The 17,461-nt window shown below is 37.6% G+C and overlaps 1 protein-coding gene across 22 annotated transcripts in view; it reads left to right on the forward strand.

Annotated features, from left to right (window-relative positions):
* The window catches only part of NEK10 (NIMA related kinase 10), a 266,823-nt gene that overhangs the window by 86,767 nt on the left and 162,595 nt on the right, over positions 1 to 17,461 (forward strand). For all 22 annotated transcript variants that reach the window (XR_008523824.2, XM_054552456.2, XM_054552461.2 and 19 more), the window contains 2 exons: positions 1,245 to 1,366; positions 1,501 to 1,603. Coding sequence is in view for 21 of the 22 variants with exons in the window: in XM_054552456.2 (XP_054408431.2) it covers positions 1,245 to 1,366; positions 1,501 to 1,603 (225 nt within the window). In the remaining variant the exon portion in view is untranslated. The remainder of the gene's footprint in view (positions 1 to 1,244; positions 1,367 to 1,500; positions 1,604 to 17,461) is intronic.

A 17,461-nucleotide genomic window follows, 5' to 3' on the forward strand; every position in this document is an offset into this window, starting at 1 on the left:
AGTCCCAGCTACTCGGGAGACTGAGGCAGGAGAATGGCGTGAACCCCGGAGGCGGAGCTTGCAGTGAGCCCAGATCGCGCCACTGCAGTCCAGCCTGGGCGACAGAGTGAGACTCTGTCTCAAAAAAAAAAAAAAAAAAAAGGAATTGGAAATAGCTTAAAAATACATAAAATATGATAAAATAGATTAGGAAATTGCAATAAAGAGGAATGAAGGATGAGAAAATTAAAAATAAAGCTAGAGGTAGTATTGGTACATAAATGAATTATTTCTTGAAATTATGAAAAATTGGAAACAATATAAATGTCTATCTGTAGGAGAATGATTAAATAAATTATGGTATACCCATGTTGTGCAATACCATACAACCAGCAGAAAGAATGGTATGGATCTGTGTGTACTGAAATATAAGGCTGCTTAATGAAAAAAAGCATAAATTGCAGAACATGTATGATTCCATTTTTGTCAACATTTTCTACACACATATTTTGTATACATCCCAAGTTTCAAAAGACACATATCACATCCCATTGTACATAAACCCTATTGGTTTTAGAGGAGGAAGTAGAATTTACTCCTTTGTTTCTTGGCATCTGAAGCAAAAAGACAAACACAATCAGTCATGAAGTTCTCCGTAGCCATAAGATAAAACCTGGAGAAGTCCAGTTTTTTGTTTTTTGTTTTTTTTGCTTTTGAAAGGCATAACAGAAATTTCTATCATGTGTGTTATTTTCAACTGTGTCATTGCAAGACCATGGCATTATTCCAGTGTAAAATTCTGTAAGGTAAATCTATCAGACTATGAAACAATACAGTTGAAAATGCAATTTTCTGAATGTCTGACTTGCTCTGAGGGTAAATTTTAGACTATTGGAGGAAGGATGGGCTTACAGGTTCTTCAGGAAATCCTCCATGACTGGAGATCATTTATTTGTTCTCTGTGGCATTTTTCAGTCATCCCACATCCTGGCATACATAGAAAATGATATATTTGCCAGTGTACAATTATGCTAAGGGGTTGCCTGTAGCCAGAAGATGCTGTGGCTGGGCCCCAGTTTCCCTAAGACCCTCTCACCTCCACCTCTTCCAGGGCTGAGTGGATCCATATTTTAGCACATCATCACTAATTCTTTAGTGTTAGTGTCCCGCACAGACATTGGGAAGCTTGAACTCTCATTCGTAAAGTTTTTCAAGATGCCTGTATTGAGTTTAAATTTCTATGACCTTTTGTGATATTTATATAGATGATAGGTTGTACATAGTTATGGAGCTTATAGAAGGAGCCCCGCTTGGAGAGCATTTCAGTTCTTTGAAGGAAAAACATCACCATTTTACTGAAGAAAGACTATGGAAAATATTTATACAGGTATGCTTTTATCTTCATTAAATTTTTCTTAAAACAGTAAAGTTCTGAGCTGGCTTCTAAAGAGGTACAGTAGTCATCGTTGGCTATATGTATGTTGGGGGAAATAAAATTTGTTTTCTATTCATTGTTTCAAGCTATGCTTAGCTCTTCGATACTTACACAAGGAGAAGAGGATTGTCCATAGAGATCTTACACCAAACAACATTATGTTGGGGGATAAGGACAAAGTAACAGTTAGTAAGTATAAAGATTTTAAAACTTTTAACTAAAGAATTCCTGAATACTATCCTAGAGTAGTAGTGTCCAGTAGAACATTTGTCACTCATGGGAATGTTCTTTGTCTATGCTGTCCAATACAGTAGCCACTAGCCACATGTGGCTATTGAGCACTTGAAATGTGATTAGTGTGACTGAGGAAATACATCTTAAATTTTAATTAATTTTTTTTTCTTTTTTTTTTCTTTGAAACAGAGTCTTGCTCTGTCACCCAGGCTGGAGTGCAGTGGTATGATCTCAGCTCACTGCAACCTCCACCTCCCGGGTTTCAAGTGATTCTTGTGCCTCAGCATCCTGAATAGCTGGGATTACGGGCACCCGCCACCATGCCCACCTAATTTTGTATTTTTAGTAGAGACAGGGTTTCATCATGTTGGCCAGACTGGTCTCAAACTCCTGGCCTTGTATGATCCACCCTCTTTGTCCTCCCAAAGTGCTGGGATTGCAGGCGTGAGCCCCAATGCCCGGCCAAATTTTACTAAATTCTAATTTAGACATCCCTGTGTGATAAGTGGCTACCATGTTGGACAGTGACTAGTATAGTTCTAAATGACTGAGCTATATTTTGCCCATATGAGAGAATGAAGTTCTCTTAGAATACTTAAGTATTTAATTCCAAAATCAATGGTTTTCAGGTTTCTTCTTACTGTAGAACACTGCCTCATCAACAAAAGCTTTTATGACCACCACATGAGCACATTGTTTTGAACCATTTTACCATAGTCTGTGCCTTATGAGTGACAAATGTACATATGGAGGGCTATAAATCCTCTAGCCATTTGTATATTTCAACATAGAGTTTTTATCACAATTTACTTCATCTGTAGCAGGTAGGCCTGATGTTGGATAAAATTTTGCAAATGAGAAGGTTTATTTTCTCCTCCCAGTTGTTGAATTCTTACTCAAAACTTAAAATTAAGTTTTTAGCTTAGGATGACATATTAGCTTTCTCCTGCCTGCCTCATGAACACTTGTGTTACCCTCATGGATTTTAATGGTTCACTAACTACAATTAGGGAGACACCTTCCTAAACCAGCAGTCTCCAAATATTTTTCACTGTAACATCCCAGTAATAAAAATTTTTTGAGAATACACTGCCGATATACATAGGCTTATGTATAAATTCTATACATGTGTATTACTGAACAAAGATTCGTAGTAAATGACAAAATCTACAGAAATAAAACATAAAGGAATACATTTAAAAAAAAATAGAGGTCCTAATATTTTTGCTGCCCCTACCCCCATTGGGTTGCCTTAGAAACTCAGTGCTGGAGACTACTGCCGTCAATGTTATTGATGTGGAGACATCATCGATGTCATATGACAACATATGACAGCATCTAAAGCTGAGTCCCTTAGTTTTAGAATTTCAGTACCCATGAAGGCCATTCCAAATGTACACATTTGCTATAACAACATGTGTTCAGGAATGATGATAAGATTTACTGTCCAAATTTTCATAAGTAGAACATCATATTAATATATTTGTTGAAAAATAAAAAACAACCTACAACAGAAACTCTAGACAACCTTCAATACAAAGCTACTTGGAAATATTTCCAAGCCAATGCATTGTGAAATAAAAAAAGAGACAAAATAACTGAATCTTTATCTTGGACACACATTTGCTTAATCATTTGAAATTAATTATAACTTTGTTTCCCTTAGGCTTTTTATGTTTTCTCATTTTATAAATTGAACTTATATTTCCTGAAAATTTTTTACAATTTATTTATTTGCTGGTATGTCAATTTATAAGTTAATAAGGATTATTATAAATTGTGTGTTTTAATTTTATAACAAATAGTGTATATATATACACATATATAACACAGTTATGTATATATATAACAGAACAAATATGTTTAATCCTCCTTAAATGGCTGTTCAGGCCATATTTTCTGAGTAATAGCCAACTCTGCATTTTATTTTCTTATGAAGATTAGCTGTAATCATTTCCTTTCATTACATTTAAATGTACTAAGCTTAATCCTTTGTTGCAGTAGCCTGGTTTATTTTTTTCTAAACTTATATTTACTTTCTTTAATCATTATCACACATCAAAATAGTTTACAAAATAAAAAGCTTATAGAAAAAAACAGTTTTATGCCCCACCCCTTTGAAACCCTTAGTTCTGTTCCCACAAAACGGCCACTTCTCTGCTTTTATTCTTTTTCTTATGGTATTTGATTTTCTATTGTAATGGGTGAGAATTTAGTTTTCTTTCTTCTTCCCCATCTACCATCCTGCCAGTACAGTTACAGCAGAATTTTATGTTAAGTCAATATTCAATGTTTACATTATTACCGCTGTGTAATTATTGTTCGATGTTGATTACCTATCCTTTCTCATAGGTAGTTTTGTTTTTATTAGAGTTAATGATTGCCTTCTTTTTTGTTTGTGTTCCCAGTTTTCTCTGTACCTATTATTTACTTTTCCCCAAATCTTCCAGAAGAATTATAAAGCCCTCTCAGTACTATTTTCCACGTGGTCAAACATGATAAGTACTCCCACTTTTGTTTTCCTGGACTCCTCATTCCTGCAGCTGCTTGTTGCAGTGTACTCTGGGTTTCACTTTAGGCCTGCTGCACAGCCATTGTCATGGAACTATTGTTTGTTGGTCTTCCGATTGTAGACTCCATTTCTTATGTTCTGTGTCTTTCTCTTTGTAAATTTCCCTGCTTTGCTGAAGCAAGTCTTCTAGTACTTTTCTAAGAAAGAGTGCTTTGGGCATTACGTTTTATGGATGTTCACTTGCCACAAATATTTTTATGGGACCCTCTTACTGGACTGGTATTCGGCTTGGTGTACGTATTTTCAGATGAAAGTCCTTATTCTCTCAAGTTTTAAAGGCATTTCTCCAGTCTTCTGGTATCTAGTTTTGCTGTCAGGAAATCCAATGTTCTTCTGATGCCTATTTCTTGATACATGAGGTATTTTATCACTCTGGAAAATTTCAGAATGTTCCCTTTATCCACTGCTTTGGATGGGTCTTTAAAATTCAATGTGTCTGTAGCTACGTGTGCTCTTCAATCTGGAGACTTAAAATTTAAGTCCTGGGAAGTTTTCCTGCATTATTTCTTCACTACTTTTCTCCCCTCTGCTCTCTCTGTTTTCACTTTTAGAATTATTTTTAGTCTTAGATACCATATGTACAAAATGATCTCCGAATTTAAAAAGTAATTATCTTAGTTTTTAATGTTTGTCTCTTTGTTGTAATTATTTCTTCAACTTTCTTTTCCATTCCATTGAATATTAAATGTATATTATCATATTTTAATTTCAAAAATTTTTATCTTATTTTGTGTTTTATTTTTATGGAACCCTGTTTTTATTCTTTCTCAGGGTAATATAGACTTTTTTTTTCTTCAGCATCCTGAATTGTTTCTGCATCTTCTGAAGGTATATATATATATATATATATATATATACATATATATACACACACACACACACACACACCATATGTACATATACACACACATATACACACACACATATAATACATATATAACACTAAACAGGAGTATATATACACGTTTTATTCCTGCTTAGTATTATCTGTCTTTCTGGCTGGGGGCTGTTCTCAACTGTCTTGTGACCCTGAGCTGGTCTTTAATAATTTTGAGGAAGGCATGAAAAAGGCTGTTGGAAGCACTGCAAGTTCCAGTTGAGGCTGTCATCTGGTGCCCTTCATTATAATAAAATGGAAATTTTCCTTTGAAGACTCCAAAATCAGTATCTAAACTTTGTTTTTTCTAGAGAATACTCTTCAAGTATCTTGCCTGGGGGTATGTGCACCTGTTTGCTGTCATTCTGAGAGCAGCGTCGACAAACGGGGCTCAAGGAACCACATTCAGTTTATAGATTTTTGTGGAATTCTACCGTGCTTGGTTTCTTGCCGGTTTATTTCTTTGAAAAATGAATATTTTCTGATAGTGGCAGAGGGTGCTTGATTTACTGGCTGTGTGTATGTGGGAGGGCACCTGGGAACTTGATCTCAATTCTATGTATTGAGCTTTCTGCTTCTCTTCTCCCTTGGATGGCACCCTGGGCTCTGCAGAGTAAATGGGCTTCCTTCGGCCCTTCCTCCTCAGACGCATGGGTGGCATTTTTGCTCTGCTGAGTCTGACTCCATCTTCTATCTACTTTCCATCTGCCACACATTTATTGGAATATCTCATCTTCTGTTGTTGCCAATCCCATTCTCATTGTTCCTGTGGGTTAGTAACATTCCAAAGAATATCCCCTCTCCCAGCTTTTTTTTTTTTTTCCATTTTAGCAGGGTTTGAGATTTAGAGGAGATAAAAACATATGGTCAATTCACCTTTTAACCCAAAATGGGCAGGCTAGTTACATTCTAAGTTTACACATTTGACTTAAAACATCCCATTTTCATGTTGATTCGCTAATAAATATATATATTTCTACTTGTATTGAAGTCACATTGGACTCCCTAGAAAAAGTTACTTTGTTTTACAAAAATAAGCAAACCTTTGTTTTGTCCATCTCTGTCCTGCCCCTCAATGTTGTTTTACTCAATCTTATTAATATTTATCAGAGTTCTACTTAGGAGTTATAAATTAAAGAATTACTTCCAGATTTTTTTTTTTTTTTTTTTTTTTTTGAGACAGAGTCTCACTTTGTCACCAGGCTGGAGTGCAGTGGCACGATCTTGGCTTACTGCAACCTCTGCCTTCTGGGTTCAAGTGATTCTCCTGCCTCAGCCTTCCGAGAAGCTGGGACTACAGGCGCATGCCACCACACCCAGCTGATTTTTGTATTTTAGTAGAGACGGGGTTTCACCGTGTTGGCCAGGATGGTCAAGATCTCTTGACCTCATGATCTGCCCGCCTCAGCCTCCCAAAGTGCTGGGATTACAAGCGTGAGCCACCACGCCAGGCCTACTTCCAAATTTTAAGGCCATTTAGCTTTAAGTGAAGCAGTATTTTCCTAGTTTCAAATAAAGAAGCAGCACAGGTTGGTGGCATACTGGTGAGGCTAGCAGCCGTCAGATACAGAAGCAGTGAGCTCAGAATGGGATCTTAGCCTAGTCTAGTTTCTCTTCACTAAAGCAATTGTGTGGTTAGGGCATTGATGTACTCCCATTATTTTCAGTGAATATAAAATGATTTTATGACTGAAAAGATAATCCACAGAGATTTGATGTCATTCTTTAAAAAATATTTTAAATATAATAGTGCTGAAATATTTTTCAGTGTCTATCTCTATTGATGTAATGTAAATATGTCCATTAGTCTCTTATCTTTAAGAGGGATTATGGTTAAATTAAAACCCTGCAGCATTAATTTAAAACTAAGTGTATAAAATTTCTGTATTTTAGGAAGTGGAATGCAGCTGCAATTAGTAGAGCCTGTGAGAATGGGCTGGCTGCTGTGGGTGAGAAAGCATGTTACCACAGAGGGGCAGCCTTGTAATGTTTTATTTTTCTCTTTGCTTGTGCTAGAAGGTTTATTTACTTCCAGAAAAGAAACACAGAATTGCCAAATGATGTTTAAGATGCATGAGACAAAGTGTAATGAAAATGTGATCAGAAAAAATAGCTTTCAGAAAACTAAAATTTTCATCTTCTAGTTTTTCTCAATATAGGTGAATTAAATGTTTTAAGATTGAGGCTGGTTTGCAATTATTTATAGTGAGCATGCTGGCAGGAGTTTCCTTTGATGAGGAAGCAGAGTAGAAAGTACTCACATATTCTGTTATGCTTGGTTTTGCAAATGCTATATATTTTTAAGTCTAAATATATTTCCATTTGAAAGACTATCTTTTGATGACATGTGCTGTGACACGTGTTCAGGTCTTGCTCCTGCATTTATTTGCAGCCTTTGAAACCATACAAGGAAACAGACTCCGACTCAGTGGTACATGGGGTGAAACACAGTCAACATTTGCCCTAAATACTGTCACCTGCCAAATAAGGTCCATATTGAGCCATCGCATTACAAAATGACTCTTAAGGGAATTTGGTAAAACTGAACTTACCCTTGAACCCACCATTCCAGATATCTTGACCTTTTCAAAAACCCTTATTTTAGTGTAAACCTTCCATGTCCCCTTGCCTCCTCTGCTTTCAAATAAAAAAGAAAAAACAAAACTCATTTAATTACAGTTAATAGATTTCAGACATGGGCTTTAGTACATGACACAGAAGGTCACATGTTCATCTTGCAGACAAACAGGCTGTGTGAATTTCTGTTTCTCAAGTGATATTTGGCACGTGCTCTGATGATAACAAGAACAAACCTGATTCGGTGTAAAGTTTATCAAAGGCTCCAAGGCCCATCAAATGTTATCACAGGTCAGGCATTGCTGGGATAGATATAAGATGAAAAGCCATGGTTTCTGCTCCCTGAGCTCACAGTCTTATGGGGAAAACATCTGTTATTCACTCAGCAATTACCTTCCTAGCTGACACATCCTACAAGTGAGCATAGCAAGCATGAAGGACATAACCCCTGTCTTCATGAAGCTTATAGTTCTGTTACAGAGTGATGAAGGCTAGAATGTATATGCCAAATACTGTAACATGTAATAAGTAACCTGAAAGTCTCAACAGCTTAAAACAGTGGCAAAATACAGCCTGTGGGACAAATCAAGCTGTGACCTATTATTATATGTCCTGTGAGTTAAGACTGGTTTTTATATTTTTAAATGCTTGTTGAAAAAAGAAGAATACATGACAAAGACCATATAAGTCCCATTTAGGCAAAGCCTAAAATGTTTACTATCTGGCCTTTACAGAAAATTTTGTCTTCCCCTGACTTAACAATACTCCTATCCTGCTAATGCTACATGTCCATTATGTGTCAATAAGGGAGCTTCCTCTGTACTTGCTTCTACATCCCAGAGGCAGGAAAGACAGAACATGGGAAACCATGCCGTGGCTCCTAAAACTTCTATCCCAAAGTAACACATGTTACTTCTACTCAGATTTCATTGGTCAAAGAAAGGTTTTGCAGGATGTGGATGCATTCCTCCTCTGAGAGAATATGAGTGAATGGTTATATAGTCTATCACAGCTATATAAGCACTGGGGAAAATGTAACTAACTCTGCCTTAGGGATCTTTTGGTGCAGAGTTAAGCAGGAAGGGTAAAGGCAGTTAATGCAGGAGCATAGCACATGCAGAAGATAGGGACATGAAGGAGTATAGTGTTTCTAGGGACTATCAAGGTGTTTGATGTGGCAAGAGATGAAGAAGGCTTGGTGGGTGGGGAGCTTGGTCAAAGACTTATCCTCAGAGATTTTTCAGACTGGAAATTATATGATCAGATCTGGGAGGTAGAAGGATTATTAAAATGGTAGGTGAGGGAGCATGGTGGGAAAAGACTGGACCCAGATTCTCAGTTTAGGACATGTATCAGTTAGGATATGTTCAGGTACAAGAAGCCAGACTAACAGTGGCTTAAATCATGAGGATGTTTAGTTATCTCACAACAAGGGGTCTGAGGCTGAGTAGTTCCAGGGTGGGTTCAGCAGCTAGGGAGATCAGCCATGATCTAGGCCTTTCTGTCCTTTCTTTCCAGTATCCCCAGCAGGTTGACTTCTTCTCCATATGTTTGTCATCTCATAGTCACAGGATGGTTGCCAGAGCTCCAGACGTTATTACCAAATTCAGACAGGAGGCAAGGTGGCTGCTTGGGTAAAATCTAGGAAAAAAAAAATTCTCTTCTTCAAATGCTGTCTTGTCTGCTTTTACCGTTAAAGAAAATCTTTCAAAGAAGGTCTCCATTAGCCTTCTTATATTGTGTTGACTGAAACCAAGTCATGTGACTACTCCTCATTGTAAGAGAGACTGTTGAGGTGAGCTTCCAGCCTCTAGAGTTGGAGATGAGAAAGGGAGAGGATTTGGTTGATGGCTTTTGGAGAGCTGGCCCACAATGTTTGCCACTGAAGGCTCTTGCACTTTTGTCCAGGAAAGTCATGATGTGGGTTTTTCCAATGACAGCAGGAGAAGAGGATGTGAAAAAGGGGCTCAATTCAGCAGTTATTTGGGACCCAGAATTAAAAAGATTTGTCGGCCAGTTAATGAGATGTGAGGTATGAGAACAGTTGAGAAAGAGGCCGAGTTTGTGAAGATTGCTCTGCCATTGGCAGAGATTTAGGTGTAAGGTTTTGGACGTGCTTAGTTAAAATCTGATTATGCTCTTCTTCTGGTTAAAATCCTTCAAGTTGTTGCCTATAATATTTAAGATAAAGTTTAGTTTCCTTATGGCACCCAAGGCCCTTTCTTCGTAGTCTCCTCCTTGCTCCTTGCTCTGACCTCCCGAGACAGATTGCACTTTCCTGAACAGAATGTGGCTGTATACCTCTGGGACTTCTAACATGCCATCCCTCTGCCTGGAATGCTCCTCCTCCCTTCTGCCACTCAAGTCAAATGCCCTTCCTCCAGGTGGCGTCTTTGACATCCACATCTGATATGTCCAGTTTCTGGGATCCCTTATTACACTGGGCTTGCCTGTCTCATAGCACATGGCACAAAGTATTGAAAACACTGGCTTATTGCCATCTTCTCCTTGAGGTGAGAGAAATGAACTTTCTTGACCTTGTTTCTCTGATAGCACTTAATATTTTTATTCACTAAATGAATAGAAGAATGAATGAACAAATGAATGAATTAATGAGCAAATGAACAAAAACACATCCAGGTGGAAATATTCAGAAGCCATTTACAAATAGGGAGCAGAGATTGAGGCGATACCTGGGTTTGAGATCTCCATCTGATACCAAGATTGTCTAGAAAGAGTGCTTAAAACAAGAGGAGTTGAATATTAATGTAGAAATTGCATGAGCACGTGGGCAAAGGTCCAAGCAGTTTCCACTGTCATCTTAGCAAACAGTAACCCAAAGAAAAAATTTTACTTTCTCGAATGCCACCAAAGTTTCAGACATTGAATTGGACCTACCCTGTATTGCCAGAATCTTCAGTATTTTAAATTTTTCAGAGGATTAGAGGACTTTTGATTGCTATTGGTTGGCTAAACTGCGGCTGAGAAATCTGTGTCATTATATTAAAAAAAGAGTTAGTATTACACTTCTGATAGGGAACTCAAAGTCCTTATATGCACATTACTCATATACTTACAAAACCTCCTGGTCAAATACATATATGATGGACTCTATTCGTGGTTTTTGTAGGTCTGTCGACATGTCTTGCTTTGAACTTGTTCTGTGGTTTACTTCCCGTTAACCAGATAAAGTGTCTATTTGAGTTTGAGCTGACACAACTTGAGTACTCTTAAAAGACTACAGAATATTGAGCCACTTTTGTTAAATATCCTCATAGCAACTGTTGTAAGAAGGATCACCATGGAATTTTTCTCAGTCTAACATATTGGCCTCATGTTAGCAAGAAAGTAAGAATATTTTTGTCAAGTTATCACAGTTGCCTTGTATTGCCATTGGGTCTCATAACACAAAAAGGAAATGTCAAAGGAAATTCAGTCAAATCTAATTTCTGGTGTATATGTGCCACCATGGAATACTATGCAGCCATAAAAAATGATGAGTTCATGTCCTTTGTAGGGACATGGATGAAATTGGAAATCATCATTCTCAGTAAACTATCGCAAGAACAAAAAACCAAACACCGCATATTCTCACTCATAGGTGGGAATTGAACAATGAGAACACATGGACACAGGAAGGGGAACATCACACTTCGGGGACTGTTGTGGGGTGGGGGGAGGGGGGAGGGATAGCATTGGGAGATATACCTAATGCTAGATGACGAGATGGTGGGTGCAGCGCACCAGCATGGCACATGTATACATATGTAACTTACCTGCACATTGCGCACATGTACCATAAAACCTAAAGTATAATAATAATAATAATAAAAGAAAAAAAATAAAAAAATAAATAAATATTAATGCTTTACTTATGAAAACCCATGTGAAAAAAAAAATCTAATTTCTGAAGTACTTTAAAGATTCTTACACCTTTGGTGGGTCATTCTGCATTTCTCAGATTCTGTAATTTTGAGTTGGCTACAAGAAAAAGATAAGAATGGCAATTTAACAAAGTTAGAGCCAGATGGGGTTAGTTTCTAACCCTGACAATTGTTATGCTCCTCTGATGAGACAGTGAACTGGGTGAGCACAGAAGGAGACACCAAATTTTTATGACCTTAGGTGAAAGTTGGAAATAGTAACCTCATAATTGAGGTTTATAAGGCCAAATAAAAACACCAAAGACTAAGGTTAATACAACAGAGTTCATTTTAGTGTGTATTTGGGATATGATTTGGTTCTCTGAGAGCTTTTAAATGGAGGGAGTAGAATCTGATGTGTGATGTCTTCTGGATGAGTTGTTTTCACTCTGTGAGTTTTCCCAAAGTGTGTTTTCTGAAGCAACATAGTGAGTAGGCAGTAGTACCTATTTTTATAGAGACTAATTCAGTGGTAAAGAGTACTATGCTTCTGATTATGTCATCAGCATTTCCAGCCAGCTAAGTCTACTAAAGCCATTGGAGCTTCAGAGGTACTGCCCTGATCTCCATCCTAGGCCTTTTAGGAACTAGTATCATGCCACACACAGTATGTGTGTGTGTGCATGTGTGTGTGTGTATGCCTGCATGTGTGCACATATGTGAGAAAAAGAGAGTGCACCCCTGACTTCCCATCTTTATAAGAGTCTGGCCCTTGGCACTTTTATGTAATGTTAGAGCTATAGGTACGGAGCTCCATTATTCCAACTGAATAACCAGAAACAAACCCCATTCTGAAGAATGATTTTAGAAGAGCCCTCTGTGGTTTACTTCCCATTAACCCCAGATATAGTGTCTATTTGAGTCTGAGCTAAGGACATTAGTTTTTCCAAGGATCCAGTCTGTTGATAGACATCTTAGAGCTAGGTGATGTTTATGTACCACAGATATGGAGTTACCTAGAATTCAGAAAGCACTCTTTTATCAGGTGTTGAATTTTTCATCATGAAGCTCTGTGTCATCATAACTCCATCAATAAAATCAAGCAAATAATGATGCTGTTGAGAAAGAGAAGTTCCTTCCCTCTCCCTCATCCCTGGTGGAGTCTGTACTTGAGAAGGAAGCTTTGGAGAAGTGGAAAGTGGCATGGTACAGGGGTCCCCGGCACACCAACATCAAACTCTTTGTTTAGGAATATCTGCTTTAGACTTAATTAGCATGCCGTTTGTTGAATTAGAAATAATTTTAATATTAATAGTAGTTGGACTTCATTTAGCGGAAGGTCAGGAAGCAGTTTGAGGGGCAGAGATTAGAATCTGAATGACCTTCAGAGGAGGAAGTAGCAGTGAGACAGGGGTTCGTTGAGGGAAAACTCTGAGCATTATCCTGGGAAACTCCTTCCCGTCCCTCACTGACTCCTGCACTGAGAAGATGTTACTGATGGTCCTGTTGCTGTGGACATTGTAGGTTAGCCATTCCATTTACTGAGGCAGCAGGAAACAGTAGAGTGGTAAATGAGCTGGAGATCTTTATTCTGGCCTGTTTTACAGTTGTGCTCAAGTAGACTCCTTTGTCATTGCCTAGTATTATAGAGGCTTCAAATAATCATTTCCCGAAATTGTCAGGTCATTAATTATTTTCATTTTACTCAGGGAAGACATCTTTAAGATGATAAAAATTTTTAGCTATGCTTTGAAGGAAAGGAACAACCACCCATAGCTACATCCCTTGAGCATTTACTATGGGATAAAAGGATAGATATGCATTTTCTCATTTAATACTGTGATGCCTTTTAAAGATAGTGAAAAAGACTTAGAGAGTTTAGATAACTTGCTTAAATTACCCTGTTTATAGATTGACAGTGTCAGCAATGAACCATGTCTACTTCTAGAGGTCATCTCTTAACCAAGTCTCTCTATAGTATTCTCTCAGAGGAAGCCATTTCAGGTAAAGAAAAAGACATGTTTGAAAGGCACCAAGATGCTTATGGTCAAGTGCCGTACAAGGATGAGTAGCTTTGTTGGAGTAGACATTTTAATTTGGGCAATTATGAGAGAGGTCAGTCATCTGAACATGGCTGCAGGGTCTTGCATAGCCTGTCAATAACCCCCATTTGACCATGCAGTTCCTCAGTAGACCATTTTCCCTTGACCATAGGGCCTTTGAGCATGCCATTTCTTCTGCCTGGAAGTCTCTTCTTCACTTTCTCCTCTTACCTAGATAACGTCTGCCTTCCTTTAGATGTTAACCCAGTCATCATTTGTCACAGAGGCTTTTCCCAATCAGCTGTTTTCCTTATAATACCCTCTGTTAACCCCATATATGGGGGAAGGTCAGGAAGCAGTTGGGGGGCAGAGATTAGAATCTGAGTGACCTTCAGAGAAGGAAGTGTCAGTGGGACAGGGATTTGTTGAAGGTCAGTCTTCTTTAATGATCTTATCACAACTGTAAATTTACATTTATATGTGTGATTCTTTATTTAATGTGTATCTACACCACTGGTCCCTAAAGTCTGTGTCATCATGGATGGTTTTTGACCTGGTTATCATCTTATCTTGAGTACCTGGTTCAGTACCTAGAACATATGCTGTTAGTGTTGGACAAATGAGTAAAGGGACAATCATGAAGTCCAGATAAGGCAGCTGGAAACTTTGTAAAAAATAGCAATCAGAAGACCTTCTGGTACATAAGTGGGGGCCTGATGTGATGAAGGCAGGTGTTGGTAGATTGTTTCATTGTCAAATACCCTGTAGGATGGATTAAAAGGAAAAGCTTTCTAAAGAAGTGCATCCTCTTTTTTGCAGGAGGAGTGAGAGCCTAAGCTCCTGGCACATTTAGATTATAATCAGACAAATCAAAAGAAAGATGCAGATATAAGAGCTGGTGAGGGGTTGAATATAGCAGCAAGTGAGAAAAGGCAAAGATTTCAAGCCCAGGAAATGGGGAAGATGAGATGCCATCTGGTTTACTGGGATATCCCTGATGACTGAATGATGAGCCCAGTCTTGGGTGGGAAGTGGCAGGTGCTTTATAGGGCTGGAGGTGAAACCCCAGACAAAGGCTGGGACTTTATGGCTGAATTTGGAAGTCACTGACACATATGTGATGGGTGAAAGGTAGTGAACAGCTGGGTTCCCTGTGGATAGGGATGGGAATACCTTGCATCTATACAGTATTTCAAACTGCTTTTCACCTATCGTCATGATGTTGTTGAAGCAACCCTTTGCAAACAGTAAGGTAAGTTTTATAGGCCATTTTTGAAAACCAGAGAGCAAGAATCTAGGGACTCAGCCAAAGCCCACACAACTTTTCTATCTGAAGGCTGGTAATTGTAGGGCTGTAGTGTAAACGTGCTATAGAATTTAACATTTTCTGTATCATTTGTTCTGTCAAAGGGGAGAATTTCTTTGGATCCTATTTTTTTTTTCATAATGTGCTGTATGCAAAATGTTTTCTGTTGTCATTTTGAATACCTATAATGGCACATGAATGCTTTTATGAGTACAATTTCTGAAATAAAACATTTTCTTCTTCTCCAAATATGATCACAAATGAGGAAAGAGTAATAGAAACATTTCTGTTACCACCCAAGTCTCCCAAATGTCCAAACAATATTAGTTTTTGCTCATTTTAAGAATACTTCTCAAGTCTCTGTGTTTTTATGGATATCTGTCCAAGTGTCTGCTATTATCTAAATTAACTGGAGTGAATAAAATCATTGTAATGCTCCTTAGTTTTTGCCTTTCAAAATAAATGGCATTTTAGTAAGAATAAGATGACTCTTACATAGCGTTAGAAAGAAAAGCCAAAGCATTATTTTTGGTTATAAGTTGGTCAAGAATTGTGTGCTAAAATTATAGTGGGCTCCCTAAAAATATTGAAGTTGTGAATATTGAATACTATTTTTATTCTGTATAGTGATTGCTTAATTTTAACTAATTTTCTCCAGTACATAAAAGGGGAAAGATAGCAAGCCATCTAGTTTGTGAATAGTTGTTAACACTACCTTATGTGATTTATTCTTCTAATATGTCCTATATGTGAATAGTACTATAAGGTTGAGAGGTTAGACAGATAGATAGATAGATAGGTAGATAGATAGATAGATAGATAGATAGATAGATAGATAGATAGATAGAAAGATAGATAGATATACATATAGTTATGCCTATATATGTACATATACATGTATTAAAAGATATGTATCCATCAGTCTACAGGGATAAGCAATACAAAGTCCTCTCATGGATCTTTCATACTAGTTAGAAATGACAGACCCTAAATGAATGAAAAAATACTAAATAAATACATAAAGTAATTTCAGATAATGAAATATGTTAAGAATTAAATAAATGTAATAGAAGAATATTGAAGGAGAGGACTTTTTTTTTATAGTGTGTACTAGAAAAGTCATTCTGAACGCCCAGATCATGTATGGTCGTATAGACCTGGTAGTAGTTTGGCTTTTATTCTTAGTATTTATCAAACGTCTTTGTAGAGTTTTAACCTTGTAAGTAGTGACAAATGAGTAAATGGACAATTGTGATGGCTACTTTAGATATTTAAAAGATCATTTTGGACCTGAAGTGGAAAATTATATTTCATGAGGAGAGATGGAGGGAGGGAGTCTGTTCAGGAGGAATAGCTCAGTAGCCTCAGTCAGAGGTCACAGCAGCATGGACGGGTGATGGCAGTTGTATTCATTATCCATTGCTGGGTAACAAATTCCCCAGAAATTTGGAGGTTTAAAATAACAAACATTTATTTTCGTATAGTTTCTGAGGGTCAGGAGTCCAGGAGCAGTTTATCTGGGTGATTCTGACTTAGGGTTTCTCATGAGGCTGTAGTCAAACTGTCAGCCAGGGATGCATCATCTGAAGCCTGGACTGGGGCTGGAGGGTCAGCTTCCAAGAAGGTTCACTACCATGGCTGGCAATGAGTTCTGGGTTTTGACTGGAGTGAGTGCCTCATTTCTCTTCCATTTGGCCTTTTATCCTCGAGGGCTACTCTCCTCTATATAACCTCTTCAGCAGAATAACCTTTACTATTCTACATGGTGGCTGGGTTCTGAGAGAGAGTCAGTGAGCAAGAGAGAGCACAACACAATTGGAAGCTGCAGTTTCTTTATAACCTAACCCTGGAAGTAACATCTCATCAGTTCTGCTATATTCAGTTCATTAGCCATGAGTTACCAAGTCTCATCCAGACATAACAGATGGACAATTAAGATTCGCCTCCTGAAGGGAGGAATGTTAAAGAACTGGTAAACATTTTTCAAAATTACAACTTCAGTGGAGGTGATGAGAGGTGGCCTAATTCACTATATATATATATATATATATATATATATATAAACTTTTTGTAGAAACAATAGGATTTTGCTGTGGTAAAGGAAAGTGAGGAACTATATCAGTCAGGACTCATTCATGAGACAGGAACCACCGAGTAATTTTAACAGGACAAGTTTCATGTATTAAAATGATTTTTAACTAGTACTAAGATTAACTACAAAGGGTTAAAGATAACCCAATAAAGAACACAGGAATAGCATATACAGGTATACCTTGGAGATACTGTGGACTTTGTTCCAGAACACCACAATACAGCAAATATTGCAATAAAGCAAGTCACATAAACTTTTTGGTTTTCCAGTTTGTACACGTGTTGTGTTCACATTATGCTATAGTCTATTTGTGTGCAATAATAGTATTATGTCTAAAAAGCAATTCAGGCACATACCTCAATTAAAACATAATTCATTGCTAAAAAGTGCTAACAATCATCTGAGCCTTCAGCAAGTCATAATCTTTTTGCTGGTAGAGGGTCATGACTTGATGCTGCTGACTGATCAGGGTGGTGGTTGCTTA

The sequence above is a fragment of the Pongo abelii genome, chromosome 2 (genome assembly GCF_028885655.2).
Source record: "Pongo abelii isolate AG06213 chromosome 2, NHGRI_mPonAbe1-v2.0_pri, whole genome shotgun sequence".
Classification (NCBI taxonomy): domain Eukaryota; kingdom Metazoa; phylum Chordata; class Mammalia; order Primates; family Hominidae; genus Pongo; species Pongo abelii.